The 25,144-nt window shown below is 41.6% G+C and overlaps 1 protein-coding gene across 1 annotated transcript in view; it reads left to right on the top strand.

The window, feature by feature from the left end:
• The window catches only part of pkp3b (plakophilin 3b), a 43,881-nt gene that overhangs the window by 14,685 nt on the left and 4,052 nt on the right, over positions 1-25,144 (top strand). The window contains exons 3-12 of the mRNA XM_047363192.1: positions 1,136-1,752; positions 2,505-2,628; positions 3,704-3,908; positions 4,054-4,213; positions 8,356-8,464; positions 15,654-15,818; positions 16,004-16,174; positions 16,361-16,514; positions 16,666-16,861; positions 17,137-17,224. Of these exons, the coding sequence (XP_047219148.1) occupies positions 1,136-1,752; positions 2,505-2,628; positions 3,704-3,908; positions 4,054-4,213; positions 8,356-8,464; positions 15,654-15,818; positions 16,004-16,174; positions 16,361-16,514; positions 16,666-16,861; positions 17,137-17,224 (1,989 nt within the window). The remainder of the gene's footprint in view (positions 1-1,135; positions 1,753-2,504; positions 2,629-3,703; positions 3,909-4,053; positions 4,214-8,355; positions 8,465-15,653; positions 15,819-16,003; positions 16,175-16,360; positions 16,515-16,665; positions 16,862-17,136; positions 17,225-25,144) is intronic.

Raw genomic sequence — 25,144 nt, 5'->3', positions numbered from 1 at the left:
CTGATGAACACAAATGTTTGCAATCAATCAGAAGTTAGTTGATTCAAGTTGATTCAAACCATAAAATTCAACAGAGCTTTATCTTAACTGTTTTAATTTTATGCACACGCTTCACCTTAAACACACACACACACACACTCTTGTTTTGCTATATGTAGTGAGGACCATCTGTTGACTCCCATTGACTTCCATTGATTTTTAGTCATTTTCAACCCTTTCTATGCCCTAACCCTGACAATAACCCTAAACCTAACTATTACCAGTGCATGCCTAACCCTAACCTTAACCTAAACTCAATTCACACCTTAGTCCTAAACCTAACCGTTAGCAAAATAGGTCGTGAGGACCAGCAAAATGTCCTCACTTTGGTACAAACGGTCCTCAATTTGATGGTGAAATCGGGAAAATGGTTCTCACTGTGATGCCAAGACAGGAACACACACACACACACTTGTTTTGCTATTTGTAGTGAGGACCATGTGTTGACTCCCATTGACTTCCATTGATTTTCAGTCATTTACAACCCTTTCTATGCCCTAACCCTGACAATAACCCTAAACCTAACCATTACCAGGGCATGCCTAACCCTAACCTTAACCTAAAGTCAATTCATACCTTAGTCCTAAACCTAACCGTTAGCAAAATAGGTCGTGAGGACCAGCAAAATGTCCTCACTTTGGTACAAACGGTCCTCAATTTGATGGTGAAATCGGGAAAATGGTTCTCACTGTGATGCCAAGACAGGAACACACACACACACACACACACACACACACACACTTGTAAAAACAATGAGCAGGTATTGTGTAGGCGTTTCCTGCCTTTACTAAAAGGGTCAGGAGAAGGATGAAAGCTGCAGTCTCCACAATTGGGAACAATGTAAAGACGGAGTCAAACTATAAACAGGATGCCTGACTCTGCCTTTAACTGGCCTGTCTAACAATACAGAAGCTGTAGTAAGCTTCCTGCAGATCAGTAGCCAGGCTTTAATGAAAATGAGTGGTAAACATGCTAGTACATTTCACTATAGCCTCCTTACTGAGGAATAATGTGTTTTTATCAGAAGTAGATGTAAAAACTTGCTTGTGCAGCAAGTCTTTCAAGATCTCCTTTCCTCTGATCAACATCCTTTTAGGTATCTGCAGTATCTTCTCAAGCCCCTGGGTTCTCTTCCCACTCTGCTGTGGACAGCAGCTCAAAGGTGAGGCATAATGAAACCAGCATGATGCAGAGCAGCTTCCACACCTCACAGATGCAAAGCAGAAGTCAACGCTCTAAGTCCCTGTGCCAGGAAGACCAAAGAGCATTACCTCTCAAAGGTTCAGTCCACCAAGAGACTTCGTCTGTACCCATCACTGTGCCTCCACCTGGAAACCTCAGGCGCAGCCTCAGTGGGATATTGGCCCAGGAGAGAGGCCACTGGCAGGATGAGGAGCTGCCTTATCAGTACACCTACAAAGGCCCATCTCATCGCATCATCAACAGAATCACCAACAGACACCAGTACAACCAGCAGCAGAGCTCTGCGTTGGGGCACGAGGGCTGGGTAGGGAACGGCAGAGGCTTCACTACTCCAGGCGACAGTATGGGAGCACAGTGGCAGCATCACACATTCAGGGCCAGCCATGCCATGGCCACAGCTCAGCATTCCCCGCTCCATCGGGCTGCCTCACTGCACTCCCTGAGGAGCGTCGGCAAGGGAGCAGATATCATGGATGCAGCCTCCATACACAGCAATGATCCACTGGCAGAGTGAGACACATTATTCATTCATTTAAATGTGTGTTTTTAATGATAAATGGAGTTGTTTGAAAACATTTCCACACAAGATAATCTCATACTGGCCAGTGCCTGGGCAGTATAATAATTCTAGGCAGAGAGAATTGGCGTATAAAAGGAACAAAATAGTTTTAAAAAGTGTTAATGAGCAGCTGATTTTACTTGTCCAACACTTGGTTAGAAAATGTTGTAACGGCTTGTAAATACAAATCAAAAAGAAAGAAAATTACACTCTTTGACATGTTTTTATTGCTGACTATAGAAAAAAAGGATTTTAATATATTATTTCTGATCAGCTTTAAGTTCTGTCATACACTTCTTGTAGTGCTACCACACATTCCCAAAATGTTTGGTCATTAAGATCATTTAAAATCAACATTTTATACAGGAGAATATAATCACAACCTCATCTAAATCCAAATCCAATAAAGGTTGAGTTACAGACAGAGGGTAGATCTTCTGTTTGCATACAAACGTCTACGAAAATCACTGAATTTAGAGCAAATTTAGTACAAGGACAAGGTGCAAACATTACAGCCAAGTGAAATCTTTTCTGTCCCAACATTTCTAACCAGAATAAACTACATTGGGTGTGTGTTCTGTCTGCAAAGACATCAACGTTGTCTAATCTCTTTCCAAAAACGGTTTCATATTTAACGAATCTGCATTCTTACCTTTTTTAAGACCTAATCCTGTTTATACTTTGTGTGTGTTTGTGAGCATAGGATGCAGAGTATTGACATGCCCACTGCTGTCAGATATCTTTCTGAGTCAAATACATCTCTGCAAGTTTTGGGAGCTGCTTATATACAACACCAGTGTTACCACAGCAACGATGCCAAGAACCAGGTAAGTTCTGTGTTTGGGCCTGACACTCAAACCTGTCAGATTCTGTTCAGGATTTTCTACGAAACATAAAAAATTATTTTAATTGAAACTAAACATATACTGTATATTTTATGCTTTATTTACTGCAGTTTTCAACTCAGAACCCATTGCATCAATGTTGGTAGATTACCAATGAGACTGTTATTATTACTCAGTGGTTTTAATCAGAATTACAGTACTGTGCAAAAATTTCAGGCTGGTGTAAAAAATGCTGTAAACAAAGAATGCTTTCCAAAATATAAATGATGATTGTTTATTTTTATCAATTTACAAAATGCTAAGTGAGCGAATCCAAACATTCAGCCAAAGTCATTAAGAACTAATCTTGAGCGTAAAGAAGAACAAGACTTCCTGGAAGTGATGGTCTGGCTCCACAGAGCCCTGATCTTAACATCATAGAGTGTGTCTGGGATTACATGAAGAGACAGAAGAATGTGAGAAAGCCTTCATCTACAGAAGATCCGTGGTTAGTTCTCCAAGATGTTTGGAACAACCTACCAGCCGAGTTCCTTCATAAACTGTGTGCAAATGTACCTAGAAGAACTGATGCTGTTTAGAAGGCAAAGGGTGGTAACACCAAATATTGATTTGAAATAGATTTCTCTTTTGTTCATTCACTGCATTTTGTTGGTTGATAAAAATAAATGATTAACACTTCCATTTTTGAAAGCATTATTACGTAAGTCTTGTTCTTTGCGCTGAAGGAAGTTCTTATTGACTTTGGCTGTATGTTTGGGTTAGCTCACTTAGCATTTTGATAAAAATAAACAATCATCATTTTTATTTCTGAAAACATTCTTTGTTTACAGCCTTTTTTCACACCTGCCTAAAACTTGCACAGTACTGCAGGTACTGAAGGTATGAAGGTATGACTTGTGCTTATCGACTTGCTTTGTCGGTTTTTCTAATGACCAACCTCTTTTCTTTAGGTCTGTGTACAAGAACATGGGATATCAGTAATTTGCAAAAATCATAGCACAGCCTTAAATTTGAAAAAAGTTAAAATTGTGTAAGCAATCCTCTGTCTGTCCCCAAGGTCCGTGCTCTCGGGGGTGTTCCAGTGTTGGTTCGCCTCTTCTCCAGTGACAATTTGGAAGTGCAGCGCTACACTACAGCAGCTACGCGGAATCTTGTATATGAGAATGCTGACAACAAGGTCGCCCTTATAGAAGCAGGTGGACTGACATCTCTGGTAAACATCCTGACCCAACATGATGAAGAGCTTTGGAAGACCATTACAGGTAGAAATGTAGGAGTAAGCTTGTTATATGAGCTAATATGCATCACAGTGATTTTCTACGTGTTGGAATAAAATATATGTGTGTTACCCGTTTTAAACATCATGTTGTTCGGACAACGTGATGAAAGGCTGTTTTGGTGTGTTAGGTGTCCTTTGGAATCTGTCCTCCAGAGACAACCTGAAGGAGAGGCTGGCTATGGAAGCACTGCCACTTTTAACTGAGAAAATTCTGGTTCCACTTTGCAAGAGCATTCCACTGAACCCATCTGAGAGAGAGATCTTCAACAACACCACCGGCTGCCTCAGGTGAGAACAGGATGAGGACCTCACAGAACATCACAGAGAAAGACCTGCTGAGCATTGTCACATAAGGTGACTGACAGGATGACTGACAATGTTGCAGGTATAAGCTAATACCAAACAGAAAGCAGGAATCTAAAATTTAGGCTTTTTGGTTATTCTTGCATAAACAAGATGTTTGATATTATCACATACACTGCTCAAAATAATGAAATGAAAAGTTTTTAATCAGAGTACAATATCGAGTTGGTTAAACTCTTGAAATATTGATCTGATCAGTTGTTAATCAGTGTCACCTGTTTTGGTGTTAATTTTTTCCCTCCTCATTTTTCAACTGCTTTTCAGTAGTTTTGACCATGGTCAATGTCACTACTGGTGGCGTGAGGCAATACCTGGACCCTACAGAGGTTGCACAGGCAGTCCAACCATACCAGGATGGCAAGTCAATACGTGTCATTTCAAGGTTTGCTGTGTCTCCCAGCACAGTCTCAAGAGCATGGAGGAGACAGGCAGTTACTCTGGGAGAGCTGGACAGGGCCATCAGAGGTCCTCAACCCATTAGCAGGAACAGGCTCTGCACCTTTGTGTGAGGAACAGGAAGAGTTCTCCTAGAGCCTTACAAAGTGACCTCAAGCAGGTCACTGATGTGAATGTCTCTGACCAAACTTTGGCCTGATGACCAGATGTCCTCTAGTAGGCCCGGGGCTCACTGCCCAGCACCATGGAGCTCGACTGGTATTTGCCAGAGAACACCAGAATTGCCAGGTTCTGCACTGGCACCCTGTTCTTTCCTCACTCTGAGCTCATGTTATAGATGTGAAAAGGTTTGAAAAAGCTGCGATGAACATTATGCTGCCTGAAACATTTTTCAGCATGATCGGTTTGGTGGTGAGTCATTGTTGGTCTGGGGAAGCATAACCATGGGGGGACTCACAGACCTGTACAGGATAAGTGACGGAACCCTGACTGCCATTAGGTATCAGGATGAAATCCTTTAGCCCAGACTCCTTGTACCTCTTCACCCCTCTTTAAGAAATACCCTTTACATTCTGTATTTATGCATTTTCCCCACTATGTTTATGTCTCAAGCACTAGAAAAAGTTAGTCCACACCGACCTGCTGAGTGGGCACCATCAGGGTCTTACTGAGTATAAATAATGTTGAGACTGGACAATCAGCTTCCAAATAGAGTTTTTTCTTCATCCATTTGGAAACAAGTGAGGCCCAGAGCTTAAAGGGCTGCGCCTATACTCATACAATCTGGGGTTACAGGATGGAAAGTTCTATTTAGTATAGGCTTTGTACTTTAAACCTATCACTAGTGGATTAAAGGTGAAGCAGGATGTAATCTATGCCTCACTGGGTCCATCAGGCGGACAAGAACATAAAGCATGTGCTCGCACACATGCATGTTCAGGAATCACGGTGCACCTGTGGCCTTGGGGGCTTTGGGAATGCATATTTAACATTATTATCAACCAAGGATAAATTCAATTAATAGCCTTATTTTGATGCAGGTCTATTGACAAAGTCCCAGGTCTAACGACACTAGGGGCTAACCAGGGCCTGGGGTGACCCCACGTATCAAAGGAATTGAAAGGGCCAATCAGCAGAATTAAGAAGTGGAAAAAATGGCAGATTCTGTTGAAACTAAGACATAGTCAGGTCTGTATTTATGCAAAAACATCAGTCACAGCAGTTTTTTTTTTTTTTTAAATGCACAATAAAGGCGCACCTGAAAAAAACTAGAATACATTGTTGAGTTGCCAGAAGAAAATAGTACCACTGCGACAAAGCAGCTTCCTTAGAATACTCCAAACAGAACAGAGACAAGCCTCAAAACCTGGGGAGACCAAAATCGGATTTTAAAGCCAAAACCATAAACAGCACATTTGGAGAGGAATCAACAAGGCCTATGATGAGTGGTGCCCTACTCCTACTGTGAGACACGAGGGTTTATGGTTTGGGGATGTGTGAGCTACAAAGATACAGTGAACTTACAAACATAATGCAGCAAGTTATGAGAAAACACTGGAAGAAAATGTGCAACTCATCAACATGTAAGCTGTGCCTATTTGATTCAGGCACAGATGTGCCTGTTTAGATTCAGGTGTTAACAGATACACAAATGTTCTATAGTGAGCCGCATTTACCACTAAATACATCTTCCAGTCATAAGTACTGTGCACTTTTTGGTAAAAAAGCTGTTAATATGAACGTTTCTGCAGGTGTAGAAGCAAACAGGGTGTTATCTTGTATTCTCTTTATCCTTCTTTCTTTCCTTCATTCTTTTATCCTTCTATCCCCTTTTCCTTTTTGCCCCCTTTCTCTCTCTCTCTCTCTCCCTTATTTTTTTCCCTTTTCATTTCTGTCTCCGTGTCCGTAACAATTGAAATAATCCCAAAGCAGTTTCTAATAAAGTTTCTTTTATAAATATCAAGCAGAGCTTTAAAGCGTTAGCTGTAATGCTCCACTTGTGAAAGAAAATCTGTTGGGCTTTTTCTTGGCACTCAGACAACAATTCTCAGCGCTACTCTGTCGGACCGGACACGGTGTAAATACCTGGTATGTACACTCCCCGGCCACTTTATTAGGTACACCTTGCCAGTATCGGGTTGGACCCCTTTTGCCTTCAGAACTGCTTTAACCCTTCATGGCATAGATTCAACAAGGTATTGTAAACATTCCTGAGAGAGTTGGTCCATATTGACATGATAGCATCACACAGATGCTGCAGATTTGTCGGCTGCACATCCATGATGCGAATCTCCCGTTCCACCACATCCCAAAGATGCTCTATTGGATCGAGATCTGGTGACTGTGGAGGTCATTTGAGTACAGTGAACTCATTGTCATGTTCAAGAAACCAGTCTGAGATGATTTGTGCTTTATGACATGGCGCGTTATCCTGCTGGAAGTAACCATCAGAAGATGGGTACACTGTGGTCATAAAGGGATGGACATGGTCAGCAACAATACTCAGGTAGGCTGTGGCGTTGACATGATGCTCAATTGGTACTAAGGGGCCCAAAGTGTGCCAAGAAATTATCCCCCACACCATTACACCACCAGCCTCAACCGTTGATACAAGGCAGGATGGATCCATGCTTTCATTTGTTGACACCAAATTCTGACCCTACCATCTGAATGTTGGAGCAGAAATCGAGACTCATCAGATCAGGCAACGTCTTTCCAATCTTCTATTGTCCAATTTTGGTGAGCCTGTGTGAACTGTAGCCTCAGTTTCCTGTTCTTAGCTGACAGGAATGGCACCCTGTGTGGTCCTCTGCTGCTGTAGCCCATCAGCCTCAAAGTTCAATGTGTTGTGCGTTCAGAGATGCTCTTCTACATGCCTTGGTTGTAACGAGTGGTTATTTGAGTTACTGTTGACTTCCTATCAGCTCGAACCAGTTTTGCGATTCTCCTCTGACCTCTGGCATCAACAAGGCATTTGCGCCCACAGAACTGCCGCTCACTGGATATTTTCTTTTTTTTTAGACCATTCTCTGTAAACCCTAGAGATGGTAGTACGTGAAAATCCCAGTAGATCAGCAGTTTCTGAAATACACAGACCAGCCCGTCTGGCACCAACAACCATGCCACGTTCAAAGTCACTGAAATCACCTTTCTTCCCCATTTTGATGCTCAGTTTGAACTGCAGCAGATCGTCTTGACCATGTCTACATGCCTAAAAGCATTGAGTTGCTGCCATGTGATTGGCTGATTACAAATTTGCATTACCGAGCAGTTGGACAGGTGTACCTAATAAAGTGGCCGGTGAGTGTACTTCAACATTGCAACATGACAGTGATCAAAAACACAAGTCCAGGTCCACCTGTCACTGGCTGCAGCAGGAACAGGTGAAGGTTCTTGACAGGTTATTGTAGTGTCCTGTCCTGTCAATGGCTAAAGGAGGAAAAAGTGAAGGTTCTGGAGAGGTCATCGAGAATCTTTGCGTAGTGTTTGCTATAGTTAGCATGAGCATTTTCAGGTCAACTAGGTATACCTTTATGCTTAGAAAACTGGGCCCAAAACTGAGGTAAGAAGTTGGGTCTTATAATGACCATGCCAAAGTGGCCTCTGTGACATCTTTACTGCTGGGTAGAAATGTGTCTTTTTGTGTGTTTACGTTGTGTCTGTATGTTTAGGAACATAAGCTCAGTAAATGAGAGAACAAGACGAAAGATGAGAGGCATGCAGGGTCTGGTGGACTCTCTGGTGTGCTACATTCAGCAGGAGGAAAAAGGAGATGATAAGGTAACACTGATCTGCACTAACAAGCTGTAAATAATGCAGTAGTACAAACAATGAGGTCTAATTTCAAAGTCCCTCGGACATTGTTATTGCAGCACACAGTGGTTGCAGACTCCATGATTTTGCTCTCTAGCCAGAAACATCACACATATAAACCCAGCAGACATACAATGATGGCCCCTGATGAGAAAAAAGAATAATCTCATTACAAAGGCTCCTGGTGGTGGCTGGGTTACATCTGGTAACAAGAGAGTCTTCTGTCCATGAAGCTGATGTGAGCATTTTTGTGACTTTAACAATGAGAATGGCTAGACAAAATGGGAACAGTATCTCTGTGACTGGAGTTATTTGGGATGTTACTACACTGCTCAAAAAAATAAAGGGAACACTCAAATAACACATCCTAGATCTGAATGAAATATTCTCATTGAATACTTTGTTTTGTACAAATGTGGTGACAACAAAATCACACAAAAATCATCAATGAAAATCAAATTTGTTAACCAATGGAAGCCTGGATTTGGAGTCACACACAAAATTAAAGTGGAAAAACACACTACAGGCTGATCCAACTTTGATTTAACGTCCTTAAAACAAGTCAAAATGAGGCTCAGTATTGTGTGTGACCTCCACGTGCCTGTATGACCTCCCTACAACACCTGGACATGCTCCTGATGAGATGGTGGATGGTCTCCTGAGGGATCTCCTCCCAGACCTGGACTAAAGCATCCGCCAACTCCTGGACAGTCTGTGGTGCAACGTGACGTTGGTAGATGGAGCGAGACATGATGTCCCAGATGTGCTCAATCGGATTCAGGTTTGGGGAACGGGCGGGCCAGTCCATAGCTTCAATGTTTTCATCTTGCTGGAACTGCTGACATACTCCAGCCACATGAGATCTAGCATTGTCCTGCATTAGGAGGAACCCAGGGCCAACCGCACCAGCATATGGTCTCACAATGGTCTGAGGATCTCATCTTGGTACCTAATGGCAGTCAGGCTACCTCTGGCGAGCACATGGAGGGTCATGCTGAAGGATGTTGCAGGCAGCAGATTGCTCTCCACGGTGTCTCCAGACTCTGTCACGTCTGTCACATGTTCTCAATGTGAACCTGCTTTCATCTGTGAAGAGCACAGGGCGCCAGTGGTGAATTTGCCAATCCTTGTGTTCTCTGGCAAATGCCAAACATCCTGCACGGTGTTGGGCTGTGAGCACAACCCCCGTTTGAGGACGTCGGGCCCTCATACCATCCTCATGGAGTCGGTTTCTAACCGTTTGTGCAGACACATGCACATTTGGTTGCGCCTCCAGGCTCTGGACACTACGCTGACAGACACAGCAAACCTTCTTGCCACAGCTCACATTGATGTGCCATCCTGGATGAGCTGCACTACCTGAGCCACTTGTGTGGGTTGTAGAGTCCGTCTCATGCTACCACGAGTGTGAAAGCACCACCAACATTCAAAAGTGACCAAAACATCAGCCAGAAAGCATCGGTACTGAGAAGTGGTCTGTGGTCCCCACCTGCAGAACCACTCCTTTATTGAGTGTGTCTTGCTAATCGCCAAAGATTTCCTCCTGTTGTCTATTTCATTTGAACAACATCATGAGAAATTGATTGTCAATCAGTGTTGCTTCCTAAGTGGACAGTATGATTTCACTGAAGTTTGATTTACATGGAGTTATATTGTGTTGTTTAAGTGTTTAAGTGTTCCCTTTATTTTTTTAAGCAGTGTAGTTTTATAATAGCGTTTGAGTGAAGAGAAAAATGGGTTGGACAAGGCTTGTCTGTGCTGACCTGTCTCAACTTATGATAGTTCTACCATAGAAACCTGCCCATTAGAACTGGACCACAGAACCGCGAACAAAGGCGGTCTGGTCTGGTAAATTATTTCTTAAATCATGTGGATGTCAAGATTTGTGTGTCCCCGATACCAAGGGACATCATGGAACCAAAATGCATTAAGAAAATAATAAATAAAGTAATGTGTGATGTGTGAAGATTTGGCCTATATTGAGCTGGAAAATCCATGGTTCCCTGACATTTTGTGGCTCTTTCTTTGGCATGTGACTACCACTTCATGGGAAGCAGTGAAGACATTGTCCGCTTTGGGTGGGATCCTGCCCCCGATCACACAGCATAAATCTTTCAAGAATGATTTGTAAATCATAACAAGTTAGAAATGTTGATCTAGCTAATATTCCCAATTCCAATCCAGATGATTATCAGTAAAATTTACTAAACAAACCAGTTTAATCCATCAAGGTCATTCCTTCCTTGCCTTACTGGATTCAGTGTTGTTTAGATGGGTAAAGCAGAACCAAATTGAACTCATGTCATGCATGTATCCTAAATGAGCATTATGTGATCAGAGCAACATCTTGTGAGGTTCAGCAGCTCTTAGAACGGTTAGGTAATGCCAGTGAGCTGGTTCCGGCTGTCAACTCGAGCTGTGCTGCTACTTTACAGGTGATTCGTCGCACACTCCACAGAACATATCAAATATACAAGGGTTGGACAATGAAATTGAAACACCTGTCATTTTAGTGTGGGAGGTTTCATGGCTAAATTGGACCAGTCTGGTAGCCAGTCTTCATTGATTGCACATTGCACCAGTAAGAGCAGAGTGTGATGGTTCAATTAGCAGGGTAAGAGCACAGTTTTGCTCAAAATATTGAAATGCACACAACATTATGGGTGACATACCAGAGTTCAAAAGAGGACAAATTGTTGGTGCGCGTCTTGCTGGCGCATCTGTGACCAAGACAGCAAGTCTTTGTGATGTATCAAGAGCCACGGTATCCACGGTAATGTCAGCATACCACCAAGAAGGATGAACCACCTCCAACAGGATTAACTGTGGACGCAAGAGGAAGCTGTCTGAAAGGGATGTTCGGGTGTTAACCCGGATTGTATCCACAAAATATAAAACTACGGCTGCCGAAATCACGGCAGAATTAAATGTGCACCTCAACTCTCCTGTTTCCACCAGAACTGTCCGTCGGGAGCTCCACAGGGTCAATATACACGGCTGCTATAGCCAAACCTTTGGTCAATCGTGCCAATGCCAAACGTCGGTTTCAATGGTGCAAGGAGCGCAAATCTTGGGCTGTGGACAATGTGAAACATGTATTGTTCTCTGATGAGTCCACCTTTACTGTTTTCCCCACATCCGGGAGAGTTACGGTGTGGAGAAGCCCCAAAGAAGCGTACCACCCAGACTGTTGCATGCCCAGAGTGAAGCATGGGGGTGGATCAGTGATGGTTTGGGCTGCCATATCATGGCATTCCCTTGGCCCAATACTTGTGCTAGATGAGCCACTGCCACTGCCAAGGACTACCGAACCATTCTTGAGGACCATGTGCATCCAATGGTTCAAACATTGTATCCTGAAGGTGGTGCCGTGTATCAGGATGACAATGCACCAATACACACAGCAAGACTGGTGAAAGATTGGTTTGATGAACATGAAAGTGAAGCTGAACATCTCCCATGGCCTGCACAGTCACCAGATCTAAATATTATTGAGCCACTTTGGGGTGTTTTGGAGGAGTGAGTCAGGAAACGTTTTCCTCCACCAGTATCACGTAGTGACCTGGCCACTATCCTGCAAGAAGAATGGCTTAAAATCCCTCTGACCACTGTGCAGGACTTGTATATGTCATTCCCAAGACCAATTGATGCTGTATTGGCCGCAAAAGGAGGCCCTACACCATACTAATAAATTATTGTGGTCTAAAACCAGGTGCTTCAGTTTCATTGTCCAACCCCTGTACCTTGGGAGGTCTATTTTAGCTGCAAACGTCCTGCATCATTCTGCATGTCATGCCCCGTTGCTGCTGTGTACCTGCTGCTGCCTGTTTCTTTTCTGCCCCTCCACCACTCCAGCTTCCATCCATTAGCAACTATCTCCTAATTCCTTGGTATATTGGGGGACAAGCTTGAGGGGTGGCGATACTCATCACTTCATGACAAGCTTGAGCATCATAGATTGATGAGGTCAAAATCTGTAGATGTCAAACAATAACTTAATCAATGCTCTTTATTAAAATACATATTTAAACATTTACAGTTGATGTTTTTTTAATGATTATCCACTCTGGCATCGGATGCTGTGCAGCTGGAAGGAGTTTTGCTGATACTTTTTTACTTTTGGACATTTGTTATAATGCATCACCATGGAAATGGGGTTGTTTTTTTACAACAGGGAGCAGCTAATTAATAACTGAAAAGCCAAAATAATACTTCAACTACAACCCCAAATCCCTGATGAATTGAAAAGGAGGCGCCGTGGATGCAGAGCAGGAGCAAAGAGAAGAGAGAGAAGGAGGAAGTTCAAACCATCTCTTCCATCAATTATGATGGGTATTGTGAGATCGTTAGAAAACAATTTGAATGAATGCAAAGCCCTACAAAGGACACATCCAGAGTATCGGGGATGAAGTATTATGTGTTTCACTGAGACCTGGCTGCACGTTGGATTTGTTTTAAGCAAATGTCAAGGACTCATACAACTCTAAAGCAAGACCTCCTCTAGGCAAATCTTGTTTTTCTCTGCTCAAAATATAAGCCCCTTGTTCAAAAGCAACCTGTAATAAAAATAACTGTGAGAAGATGGTCACAGGAAGCTGAAGAAGCCCAGTGAGGTTGCTTTGAAGCTATAGACTGGGACGCACTGTGTCAGCCACATGGAGGGGACATCAATGCCATGACTGAGTGTGCAACTTATTATATAAACTTCTGTGTGGATACCACCATCCCCACCAGAACCGTGAGATGCTTCCCCAATAACAAACCCTGGATCACCAGTGACCTGAAGGACCTGCTTAACAAGAAAAAAAGAGCCTTCAGAGAGGGAGACAAATAATTATTGAGGAGTTTACAGAAGCAACTTAAAGTCAAGATAAGAGACAGCAAGGAGGTGTACGAGAAGAAACTGTAGAGAAAGTTCCAGCAAAACAATATTACAGATGTGTGGACAGGGATGAAGAAGATCACAGGCTTCAAGTAGAAGGAAAATCAGACCAATGGATGTCTGGACAGAGCCAATGAACTGAATACATTCTTCAATAGGTTCAGTCAGAAACAAGGTCAGCATCCTCCTCTCCTGCTCACAGCCAAACAGACATCCCACCCTCCTTTGACCCACAGCTTTCCTGTCACACCTCAAATGTCTTTTCTTCTACGTCAGCCATGGACCCCTCTGCTTATACATGTTTTCCTTCAACCAAATCAGAAGATGCTGATGCTCTCTTGGCCTCCACCTTCCATCTGCGTGTCTCAAGAAGTCAGTTGAAGAGACAACTGCAAAGACTGACCCGGAACAAGGCTGCAGGTCCAGATGGTGTCAGCTCTAGAGTCCTGAAGGCCTGTGCAGAGCAGCTCTGTGGGATTCTGCAGCACCTCTTCAACCATAGCCTGGCCCAGAAGAAGGTTCCGGTGTTGTGGAAGACCTCCTGTCTTTGTTCCGGTACCAAAGAAAACTCACCCATTAGTCCTCAATGACTATATACCTGTTGCCCTGACATCTCACATCATGAAGGTCATAAAGAGACTCCTGTAGGCCCACCTGAGTAAGCAAACAGTAAACTATCAGGACCCCCTTCGGTTTGCCTATCGCAAGGGGAGTTGTTTAAGTTGTAAAACTAGAAGGTATTTGTGCAAAACTCATTTGGGGAATTGTCTTGTGAAGATTAAAGCCTCCTCTTGTGATACATATAAGAAAAACAAATTGTTGGAGTTGTACCTAGTTTTTTAGACCAGCAAAAAGTGGCGTGGCTTAAGAGGTTAAAAAAGCTCAGCAAGCTAATGAAGGCTGGTTCTGTTCTGGGCACACCTCTGGAACCTCTGGAGATCATTGTACAAAGAAGGATTCTTCATAAAAAGAAGAACATTATGGAGAACCCTGAGCATCCTCTTCATGAGACTGTCCTACAACAACAGAATGTCTTCAGTCAGAGGCTTCTTCAGATCTGCCGTAAGACAGACCGCTACAGGGGATCCTTCCTGCCCACAGCCATCAGCATCTACAGCGGCTCTTTGAGGAAACCTTCATAATATGAACTACAACAACATTTCATTTCCCTTTAGGATTAATGAAGTATTTTTGAATTGAATAGGTGAATGCTCACACCATGGAAAATTAGCAGAAGCAGAGCTAACTAATGGTTGATTAGTAGAGATAATTCTGTGTGAAGATCCAACAACACCCACTGCCCCTATGTCTGTGTACTAATTAATTACAGCTTCTAAATGGTTCCTTAGGAGTGGAGGAAACTTGACAGCAGCAGAGTTAGTCTTCTCAGACTTGAAAGGGTTTATTGTTTTTAGCCAAAAAAGCTTTTGATGCGATAATGTACATCAGGATCTATATGAGACATTTTTTGCTCAAGGGCTTATTTATTTCAAATTGCTTTGTTCTGTAATGTGATGATAGTAGAAAATCAGTATGTTGAAACTCTGAGGTAAAGAACTCCAAAATGATGAGACAGTTAGAGGTTCTCGATGACTCTAATACTGTATACTAATTTGAGGATGGTTTAGAGGTTTCAAAATCTGGATCTAAACCATCAGCTTTGGTAAAGTTGTGTCATTTGCTTTTTGGTTTGGCAAGCTTAAGCATGTACATAATAAAGTAAAAACAACGGTACCCATCTGGAAGCTGTGCAACACATGCAGGTCTGATTAAAGACTTCCAAAGAATTTGTTTTTCTAAAGATGAATGTAACTGTCTATTGTTGGTAATCAAAAGTTATTAACGTGTTTTATCTTCGGTCCACAGTAACCCTGCAGTCATTTGTGGAGTTTTTCCTTTTTTCTCAGTTTTGTATGAGCTGGTTTGTGCTTGTTGATGGAAAAGCTCATTGTTAGAACATACAAACAGAACTCATTCTGTGTTTTTTAGTTGCCCTGCTTTCTAAGGCTCATCCCAAATGTCAGGTCAAATTGTGCAACTGATGTAACTTCAAATGAGGTTACTTACTGTGGTTTTATTGCTTGAGAGTATCTAAACATAGATGCTTCTGTCTTAAAACGCTATTTGTTCGATAGTGATACACAAAAAATGTAAACCATCTCAAAGAATGTTGCACTAAAACATTAACTGTGCTTTGAATTCAAAGTACCATATTTACCAATACTAAAAATGAAAACAATTGTATCGTCTTTGTGTTTTCTTCTTTCTGTTTAGGGTTTGGAAAATTCCTTGTGTGTGATGAGGAATCTGTCATACCAGCTGTATGCAGAGCTTCCTCCCTCAGTCCGCCTCCATCTGGAAGGCCCATCAAGAGCTTCTGCCTCCAGAACCACTGAGATGATTGGCTGCTTTACTCTGCAGAGCAAAAAAAACACTGAGGTAAAATCTTTGTCACCAGATGCTAATACTTTTATGATTTCTACATGGGGCTAATTGTTGTCCACTCAGGGTGACGTGTTGGGACCAAGGCAGAGGGGTTTTCATGGGGACACTGTTAACGTGTTCTGTGGAGGAAGATTGTCCCAAGTGGCTTTGTGATGCTTTGCCCTTCCTCTTCCTTACAGCTTCATTATAGGAATCTGCCCACACTGCCGCACCCCAAGGGCTCTGAGTGGCTGTGGCACCCGAAGGTGATTGGGCTCTACAAGCTCGTCCTACAGAACAGTGAAGGCAGCTCAGCTGCTCTGGAAGCTGCTGTTGGAGCCCTGCAGAACATCACATCTGGAGAGGCACAGGTGAGCTCACAGAGCAAACGAAAATGAAGCACGTGTATATTTATTTATTTATCCCGAAACAAACTCAGTGATATATATTAGTTGTTCTTGAATTTGTTTGATGCTTTTAAAATAAAGTGTCTTTGGAAAAGAAATGAACTGTAAGATGAGAAGATTACAGGAGTAATATGTTTCTGTTTGGGTTAGTGGTCAGCAGTGTTGAGTAGTGTGGTGACAGAGCAGGAGAGGATGCTCCCCATGCTGCTGGATCTGTTAGACAGCAGCAGTGAAATGCTCCTAAGGCCTCTGACCGGCCTGCTGAGAAATCTAACCAGGCACGCTGCAGACAAAGGGCACACGGGTGAGATGCAAACAAGTATTGTTATAGAAAAAGAAATGAAACTCCCTCACTTTCAAGTGATGACTCTTTACAAATCATGTTTTCACAAAATAAACATAAAACCCTCGAGGTGTGTCTCACTTATTCTTTCTCTGGCTTTTTTTCTTGGCAGCTAAAATCATGGTGAACGTTCTGGTGTACCAGCTGCCAAGTGATGGTCTTCAGAAGACCCCATCCAGTGAGGTGGTGGTCAACATCTGTGGGGCCCTGAATTATCTGGTTACCTGCAGTTCTTTAGCAGCCCGAGATATCGCCTACTTCAATGGCCTTCCAAAGTTGATGGGCATAAAGACATCCCATGACAACAGGTAGGACTGACAGCTGCTGGAGTTCAAGGTTAAAAATTCTTTCTTCAAGTTGTTAGTTTCTTCCAGTTTTAACTGAAATTTTCCTAGTTATCTGTTTCTGTTTCCTGTTTAGAAGCTTCTGTTGCTTCCTCTCAGGTCACTGAACACAAAACAATTTTTGCAGGTCATTAATAAATGTTTATCAGCGATTTTCCGCCCCCATCTTAGCTGTGGTATTTCCTTCTTGTTTTTCCTCCTGCTCCTTATTTTGAACTGCCTACTTTGTCTCTGTTTAGCTCTGGGAGTCTTAAAGCTGCCAGAGCAGCCTCCACCGTCCTCTGCAACATGTTCCAGTACAACAAGCTGCACAGAGATTACAAACTGGTGAGTCCAGCAGTGCTTTACATCAACAAACTATATCAACCTAAGAACACATTTTGTTTTAACCTTATACGTATAGAGCACTTTCAGTCAATTTCATCTGATCATCTCGGCCCTTAGTCTCATCATCTGATGTTGAGCTTTGTTTTATATGTTGAATATTCTCATTTCTGAGCTACTTTTGCTTTCTAAGTTGTTCTGCAAAGACCTATTGAACTGGAAGATTTAAGGTTTTCATTGGTGAACTTTGGAGGCCTTGAAGGTATTCAAAATGGACCCAGAAACAAAAAAAAGGGAAATAGTTAAATTAATGAAAAGAATCGAAGCGGTTCTTCACAGTGCTGGCCATATTTACTGCCCCATCTGTTAAAGATGTGCAAAACGCCATAGAATAATAATATCTTTAATATAAATGTAAATTAAGCATAAATTTCTATTTATACATTATAAGGACTTCTAATTAGTAATCACTGACTTTCTGAGAACACATCTTGCCAACACAAATAGTAGTAAGGGAAATAAAAAATATGTCCAAATCTCACTGCAGCAAAAAGTGGCACTTTGAGCCACCAAGTGTAACGATCCCAAAGACTTTGAGTTGGCTTTTATCTGGGTTCTGTATTCTAGGTCTTGTATTTTGAGTTATTTCTGTGTTTTTGATATTCAGATCTGTTGTCTTAGTCTCTGTGTTTAGATAGGATTCTAGTTGTCCCATGTTTTATCCTGCTCATCACTCCTCAGTATTTATGCCCTGTTTTCTCACCCTCACAGCTGAATTCTACTGGCGAGCATGTCCTGGTTTCCTTTGTCATTTACTGCATAGTTGTTCTGGTTCCCTTCTCGTATGTTCCTTTAAGTTACTCTTTTTCTTGATTATCTATCCACCATTTACTTTCCTTCAGCTTGTCTGCGTTTGGTCTTCATCCACAAAATCTTACACCATGTTTTTACAACTACTAGATGTTAAATTACCCGCCTGTCAGAATAAAAAGCTTTTTCTGTCCTACAATCACAGATTAAAAGGTGGAATTTGCTAAATGCTGAATACATTGACTTTGAATCCAATTGTGTCCTTTGATTAGAGACCAAGATTGAGGTTTTCAGATTACTACAGGCTGGTGGAGGTATGATGGGGGCTCTGTGATGCTGTGGGCTGTTTTCTCTCCCAAAGACCCTGGAAAAGAGGATGGGATGATTAACGTTTTATAATACGAGGACATTTTTAATTAAAACCGGGTGGACCTTACCAGTAAACCCAAACTGGGCCATTATTGAGCCTTAAAGCAGGTTGCAGGTTTTAAACATCTGGCCAAATCAACACAGACATGGTTTTGTAGACGCAATAATCACTTTCTTCCATGGCCATCAGATTCTCCAGATCTAAATCTTATAGAAAACTTTGGTGGGAGCTGAAGAGCAGAAGAGAAGACTCATGTCTATGAATGAATGGTCAAAGACCCCTTCTCTGTAGGAGTAAATGTTATAGTAGAAGCCCAAGTGCTGTCCTAATGACAAAACTAGGTTGTACAAAGGCTTAAGAGCACAATATTATTGTATCTGAAGGCTTTTTACACATCATTACCAAGGGTGACAACAAATGCATTTGTAAATATGCAAAACAAACTTGATTCTGTGCTTTCTTTCCAGGCGCTGTTAGAGCAGTTTTGGTCTCTAAAAAAATTAGCCAACCAGAAATTTTTGTTTGCAGTCTTCCAACAGAATGTATGTTACCTCAGGTATGGTTACTGATCCTGCTTGTGGTGTTCATGGATAGAATCTCAAAGTGTAGTCCAGGAAGGAGAACCCTAAAGGTCTCATCTTCGCTGTTTGCAAATAGCTCGGTTCTGTTGACGTTTTCAACCCATAACTCTCGGTGTTCACATGAGCAGTTCACAGCTGAGGTTGAAGCAGCTGGGAAGAGTCATCTGCTCAAAATTTGAGGCCATGGTTCTGAACTAAAAAAAGGTGAACTGCTCTTTTTGGGTCTGGCGTCAGTCTTTAGGTCAGGAGGAGAAGTATCTTAGGAGAAAGGTACATAGCACCAAGAAGGCTCCAACTCTTTGTCCAGAGGTGGACCAGTTTTAAAAGGCCAAATTTACCAGTGAGGCCAGGGTGAGGCCATTGTTATTTTATGGGGGCACAGAACAAAGGAATGAAACAAAGAAAACGGGGCAGGAGGGAGTTGAAGAGCGGCTGAGATCTCGTGAGAGATGTGCATAATATGGGGGTCTACTGGTAAACAAACAAACATGACAAACTCAGGTAAAACAGCCCAAGAAATTCAAGAAAAACAGAAACGTTTAAAGTACGAACAACACACACAGACACACGCACAAATATTTCTTAACATAACCTTATATCTCTCACCCCCTCTTACCCCCAGCACCTTCTTAATTTTCTGTCTTTTTCTCTGCTTTATATCTGCTTCTGGACTTTATATCAGGGAAACCCAAGCACTTACTATGATTTCACCTTGATCTATCTGTTTCTGTGGTGACATGCGCTGTCCAACTTTAGCTACACATGCACAACTATGGGCACATTAAGGTTTGTCACGTGGAATGTGCCTGGAGCTGGCAAAAGAGAGAAATAGTTAATAGACTACAGGCAGACGTTGTCTTATTAGAAGAGATTCATAAATCTGCCACAGCTGCGATTTCCACCAGAAATAAATACAGTATATCCCCACAGTTATAAGGTCTACATGCAAACTTTTGGTACCTGTGTAAAGTTAAGACATAAAAGAATATTTTTTCAAGTGGAAACACTATTGCAACTGTTACTATGTCTGATTAATTTGTGATCAAACCCAAAAGAAAAGTAAACACGCCACACAGCTCAACCCAGTGGTCGGGCTTAACAGGTTAAATCACCTGAGTTTTCTTATTAGTTTTCTGCCCACTATAATTCTAGACAAAGGAGAGTAGCAATTTTACAGTATTAGACAATAATAAAAATATCCATACATAACTAAAAGTTATGTATTATCAGAATATATGCCCCAAATGTTGATGACCCCCCATTCTTCCATACTTTCTTTTCTGCACTGTCTGAACACTTGAATTGCTCACTTCTTTGGGGCGATCTCAAGTTTGGTCTAACGAAAAGACAGGTTGAGTACAACAGGGACTCAGCGCAGTTGGCAATCCATAAATATAGTGCATGAGTGATTACAGACTTTGCGATGCATGGTGATCTCTTCACGCTAACCGCAGAGATTATACTTTCTTCTCACATGTCCATCACTCTTACTCTCATCTGGATTATTTCTTAGTCAGCAGCTCGTTGTTGACTGACATTTCAGACACTGAGATGCACCCTATACCTGTCAGCGATCATGGTCCCATCTCCTTAACTCTAGTAAATAAGAAAGAAAATCCACAAAGCAAAAGCTCGAGGTTCAATATATTATTGTTTAAGGATGAAGATTTTATCAAATATTTTAAAGAAGAGTAGTTAGGAAAAATCGTGCATACTGTTACTTATAGATGAGCTTTCACACACATACCTGAATGATAAAGTATGAATGCTAATGTTCTCAATTTTCTTAGAATAGGAAGAAGCAGTATAGAAAATTGATCGATAAAATGAGAAAAAAACAACATCAATGCTTTATGTTATAGTGAGCCAGGAATATAAAGCAATGCACTAATTGAACTTGATAGATTGTTATACTGAGTCAGCTTAACGTTGTAACTTTTAGTGGCGCTTGCTACCTCTAATGAGTGTCTTAATGAGTGGGTGTAAAATATGTGGTTGCCACTCCACCCAAACTATCTACAATATAATGACTATTTTGTCCAATTTGTAGCACCATCATTTACTTTTTAATAGACCAGTGTAGGTTACATTATTGCTTTTGTTTTAAGGTTTCTAAGTGATGCAGCCAAAACAACTAGAGTTGATTCCAAAAGGGAGATCTGCATTTTGGAAGCTATTACTGAGAACCCATGCAGTGCTCCACAAAGAGCTCTAGATCTAAATCATCATTAGTCTGCAAAGACAGACCAAATCCATCTGAAAGACATCTGAGCCATTAGATTTGGTCTATGTTAAAGTTTGACACAATCTGAGAAAGACATTAAAAAATGTTTGTCTATCCCTGGTGGGCATTCCCTACCAGAACAGCTCAACAGTTCCTTCAGTCATGATTCATATCTCATGAGCATAGGTGAGAGTCGCAACATAGACTAAGCAGTTAAGTGAAAGCTTTGGCTTTTGGCTCAGACGTTTCCTCAATGTAGGGCTGCATGGTGGAACAGTTGGTAGCACTGTTGCCTTGCAGCAAGAAGGTTCTGGGTTCAACTCCCAGCTGGGGGTCTTTCTGCATGGAGTTTGCATGTTCTCCCCATGCATCCGTGGGTTCTCACTGGGTACTCCAGCTTCTTCCCACAGTCCAAAGACATGCCTGTTAGGGTTGATTGGTCTCTCTAAATTGGCCTTAGGTGTGTGAATGAGTGTGTGCATGGTTGTTTGTGTGTTGCCCTGCGATGTCCAGGGTGTACCCCTGCCCATATTCTGCTGGAGATAGATAACAGCTTCCCTGCAACCCACTATGGAAGGAGCAGTATAGAAAATGACTGTTTCCTCAAGGTGACAGGATGCTGCAGTGCCTGCATTACTGCAGAAATGCCCACATCCATCTTCTATTCTATCACTCAAGAACAAGATACCAAGAAAGTTCATGGCAAGTTTTATTTGTATAGCACATTTCAGCAGCTAAGTGCTGTTCAGAACATAAAAACAAAACATAAAAAAATCACATCGGTCACATTGGAGTGGCATGATAAAGGACAGCAAAGAATATTTGAACTACAGATTGAAATGAACTAATTAATGAATTTTTTGTAAAATCATAAGTCTAAATGAACCCCCTGCAGGACAATTTAAATCTTTAATCCATTCATTTATGCACTTGGTGCTTTTTGGTCCATCTTTTTTCAAAATAGACGCAAATGTTTCTCCCTGGAAGGGAGGTAATTCCTTAGAACCCTTCTGGCCTTCTGGGTAAACGGGGAATATTCCGTTAAAACTGGTCCACGTCTGGACCAAGAGTCAGAGCCTTGTCTGCGCTCTGTCACCTTCCCCCTAGCTATTGTTAGGAGAGCCCAGCTCCGCCACGGTGAGCCAGGGAGGGGTCTTCTGCAATGAACTGCTTCTCACTGTACACAGCGAGGTCCACCTCGCTCAGTTCTAAGATGGAAATTCCCAAATCACCTTTGTTCCAAGTAGAAAACATTGTTATAATTGGAAACATTTAATTCAATTAACAGGACCATTTAAACTTTTATAATTGTAAATCTTTTGTCATTTTTGGCCTTTGGTTATATTTTGTGTTAATTTTATGCACTCACTGCTTTTAGGCCCATATTTTCTCAGCATAAAATCAAATGTTTCTCCCTGGGGAGAAGGCAACTCCTTAGAACTCTTTTGACCCATTATGTGTCTCAATAATGGGTGAATATTCCTTTTTTTCTTTTTTTTTTAAACATGTCATGTCCAGCAGAGTAGCTTTCGGAATTGTTGTCTGAGTTCCTAGAAGAAGCCCAACAGATTTACTTTCACAGATGGAGCATTACAGCTAATGCATTGATGCTCCGCTTGATATATATAAAAAACTTTATTACAAACTGCTTTGGGATTATTTCAGTTACAATGGACACGGAGATGGAAATGAAAAGGAATAAAAGGTTTGCTGACTCTCAGGTCACTGAACACACAGAATGATTTTTGCAGGTCTAAATGCTTTTTCTGCATCTAGAGATAATACATTAGTCTCAATTTTTTTTACTGTAGGAATAGTCTATTAAATCAGGTAATCTGCATGAAGATGCATGTGGATGAATGCCACCCCTTTTATGAAACCAGTCTGGTCAGGATGTATTATGAGAAGAGTTATCTTTTCTAGTCTTTTTGTGAGGGCTTTACAGATTATTTTGAGATAAGCGTTAATAAGAGAAAAGGGACGGTAGCCGGTAAGAAGTACTGGGTCTTTGCCTGTTTCTAACAGGAGAGTGATGTTGGTAGAACTTATATTTGGTGGAAGTCTGCTATTTTCCTCTGTTTCCTGCAACATTCTCTAGAATATTGGAACCAAAATATTCCAGAATTCTTTGTAGAACTCTGTTGAGAATCCATCTGGGCATGGAGCCTTTTTATTGGGCATGCTTGTGAGAGCTTCCTGGATTTCAGCTGATGTCAGTGGTGAATCCAGGGCCATTGCTTGATTATCTGATCATTTAGGAAGTGTTACTTTATCTAGAAATTGATCAATGCCGTTATCTGATCGTCTATCTGTGGTCAGTATAAAGCTTTGTGAAAATCTCTGAAAGTGCTGTTTATTCTTTCAGGATCATAAACTGTATTCCCTGTCGAGTCTTTAACAACAAATATAGTTGTCAGTCAGTGGGTCGCAGAAAAGCTGGTGTCTATCTCCAGCAGTCTATAAGCAGGAGGCGGGGTGCACCCTGGACAGGTCGCCAGTCCATCACAGGGCAACACAGCGCAAACAACCAAGCACACACTCATTCACACCTAAGGGCAATTTATGGAGACCAATTAACCTAACAGTCATGTTTTTGGACTGTGGGAGGAAGCCCAAATATTACTGTCTTTTCTTTATCTATTTTTAGCTGGTTAGCTAGGAAGCTACCTGATTTATCGCCAAGTTCAAAGTTTTCTATTCAGTCTTGTTTTTGGACTGTGAGAGGAAGCTGGAGTTCCCGGAGAGAACCCGAGCATGCACAGAGAGAACATGCGAAGCCTTTTTGACATTGTTTTTTTCTCTGAGCTATGATTAACAGAATTTTCTAATTTTACTCATTTTATCTATATATTTACTTTCATTTTCATTAACAAGTCCAACAGATTTATCTGTATCTGTAGTTAGATGATTTTATCTTTTACCGATTTTTTTATATTTATTTATTTTTTACCTGGTTCGCATCATACAAGTAAATTCACTGAGACTGGGCTGTGTGTGCCATCAATGCATTTAGCTGGGACTGTGGAACATGAGGGTCTGATTTAACAAAAAGGTTACGTGTTTTTTATGCAGTGTATGTAAATATTTGGCTTAAACTGTAAGTATGAAGCTATGTATGTTTGTTGGGTTGCCACATCTGTAATACTTCTGTTTTTGTATATTTCTGTGTGTTTTGTTTAATATATTTTCTTGGCAGCAATAGAGGCCTTTATTTAAATAAGGGCAGAGAGTGGGTAAAGACATTCGCCAAAGGTCTCCGGGTCCAGGACTCGAACCCGGGACGGCTGCTTCGAGGACTGTAGCTTCTACATATGGGTCGCATGCTTGACCCCTACACTGCCAGCGCCACACCCTATTTGGTGTGGTTTTTAGTTTTATTGAATGAAGTAGTTTGGGTAGGGTTCCATTCATTCTAATTAAGTTAATTTAATTAGTAAAGCACCATGAAAATGGTTGTTTACATTAAGTTTGCATTATTAAACATTTAATATAAGGCAGACATTTGTGTATTTCTTGCCTTGACAGCATTAGAAATAGTTTTCCTCTCCTTCTGCTAGATTATTGGCAGAAGAATGAAAGAAGACCTGAACTTAAGGCTAAATGGAGCTAAAGATGTGTGGGTGTTGGCTTTGAGCTGGAAGCCATGTGTTTCCACCAGATGGTTTTCTACTTTACATCTGCTTGGGTCTGTTCATTTGTTTTATTCTGCTTGACCTAAACGTCCCCTTGGATGCCCTTCTTTTCTTCTTTTGGCTTCTGCCCTGCCAACCTCTGGCCAGGCTTATCTCTGGACACTGTGTCCAGAGATAAGCACAAGCAAACATTTCTGTGGACTGTTTGGAAGCATCACGGCTGTCTTAAAACAACTCTCAACATTCCTTGTATAGAATCCATCTCAGGGTTCTTTTGTCTCTGGTGAGGTGGACCTGGAAGTCAGT

Source organism: Girardinichthys multiradiatus, chromosome 4 (genome assembly GCF_021462225.1).
Source record: "Girardinichthys multiradiatus isolate DD_20200921_A chromosome 4, DD_fGirMul_XY1, whole genome shotgun sequence".
Lineage (NCBI taxonomy): Eukaryota > Metazoa > Chordata > Actinopteri > Cyprinodontiformes > Goodeidae > Girardinichthys > Girardinichthys multiradiatus.
The sequence above is the reverse complement of the archived record's forward strand: the minus strand, read 5'-3'. Positions and strand labels throughout refer to the sequence as shown.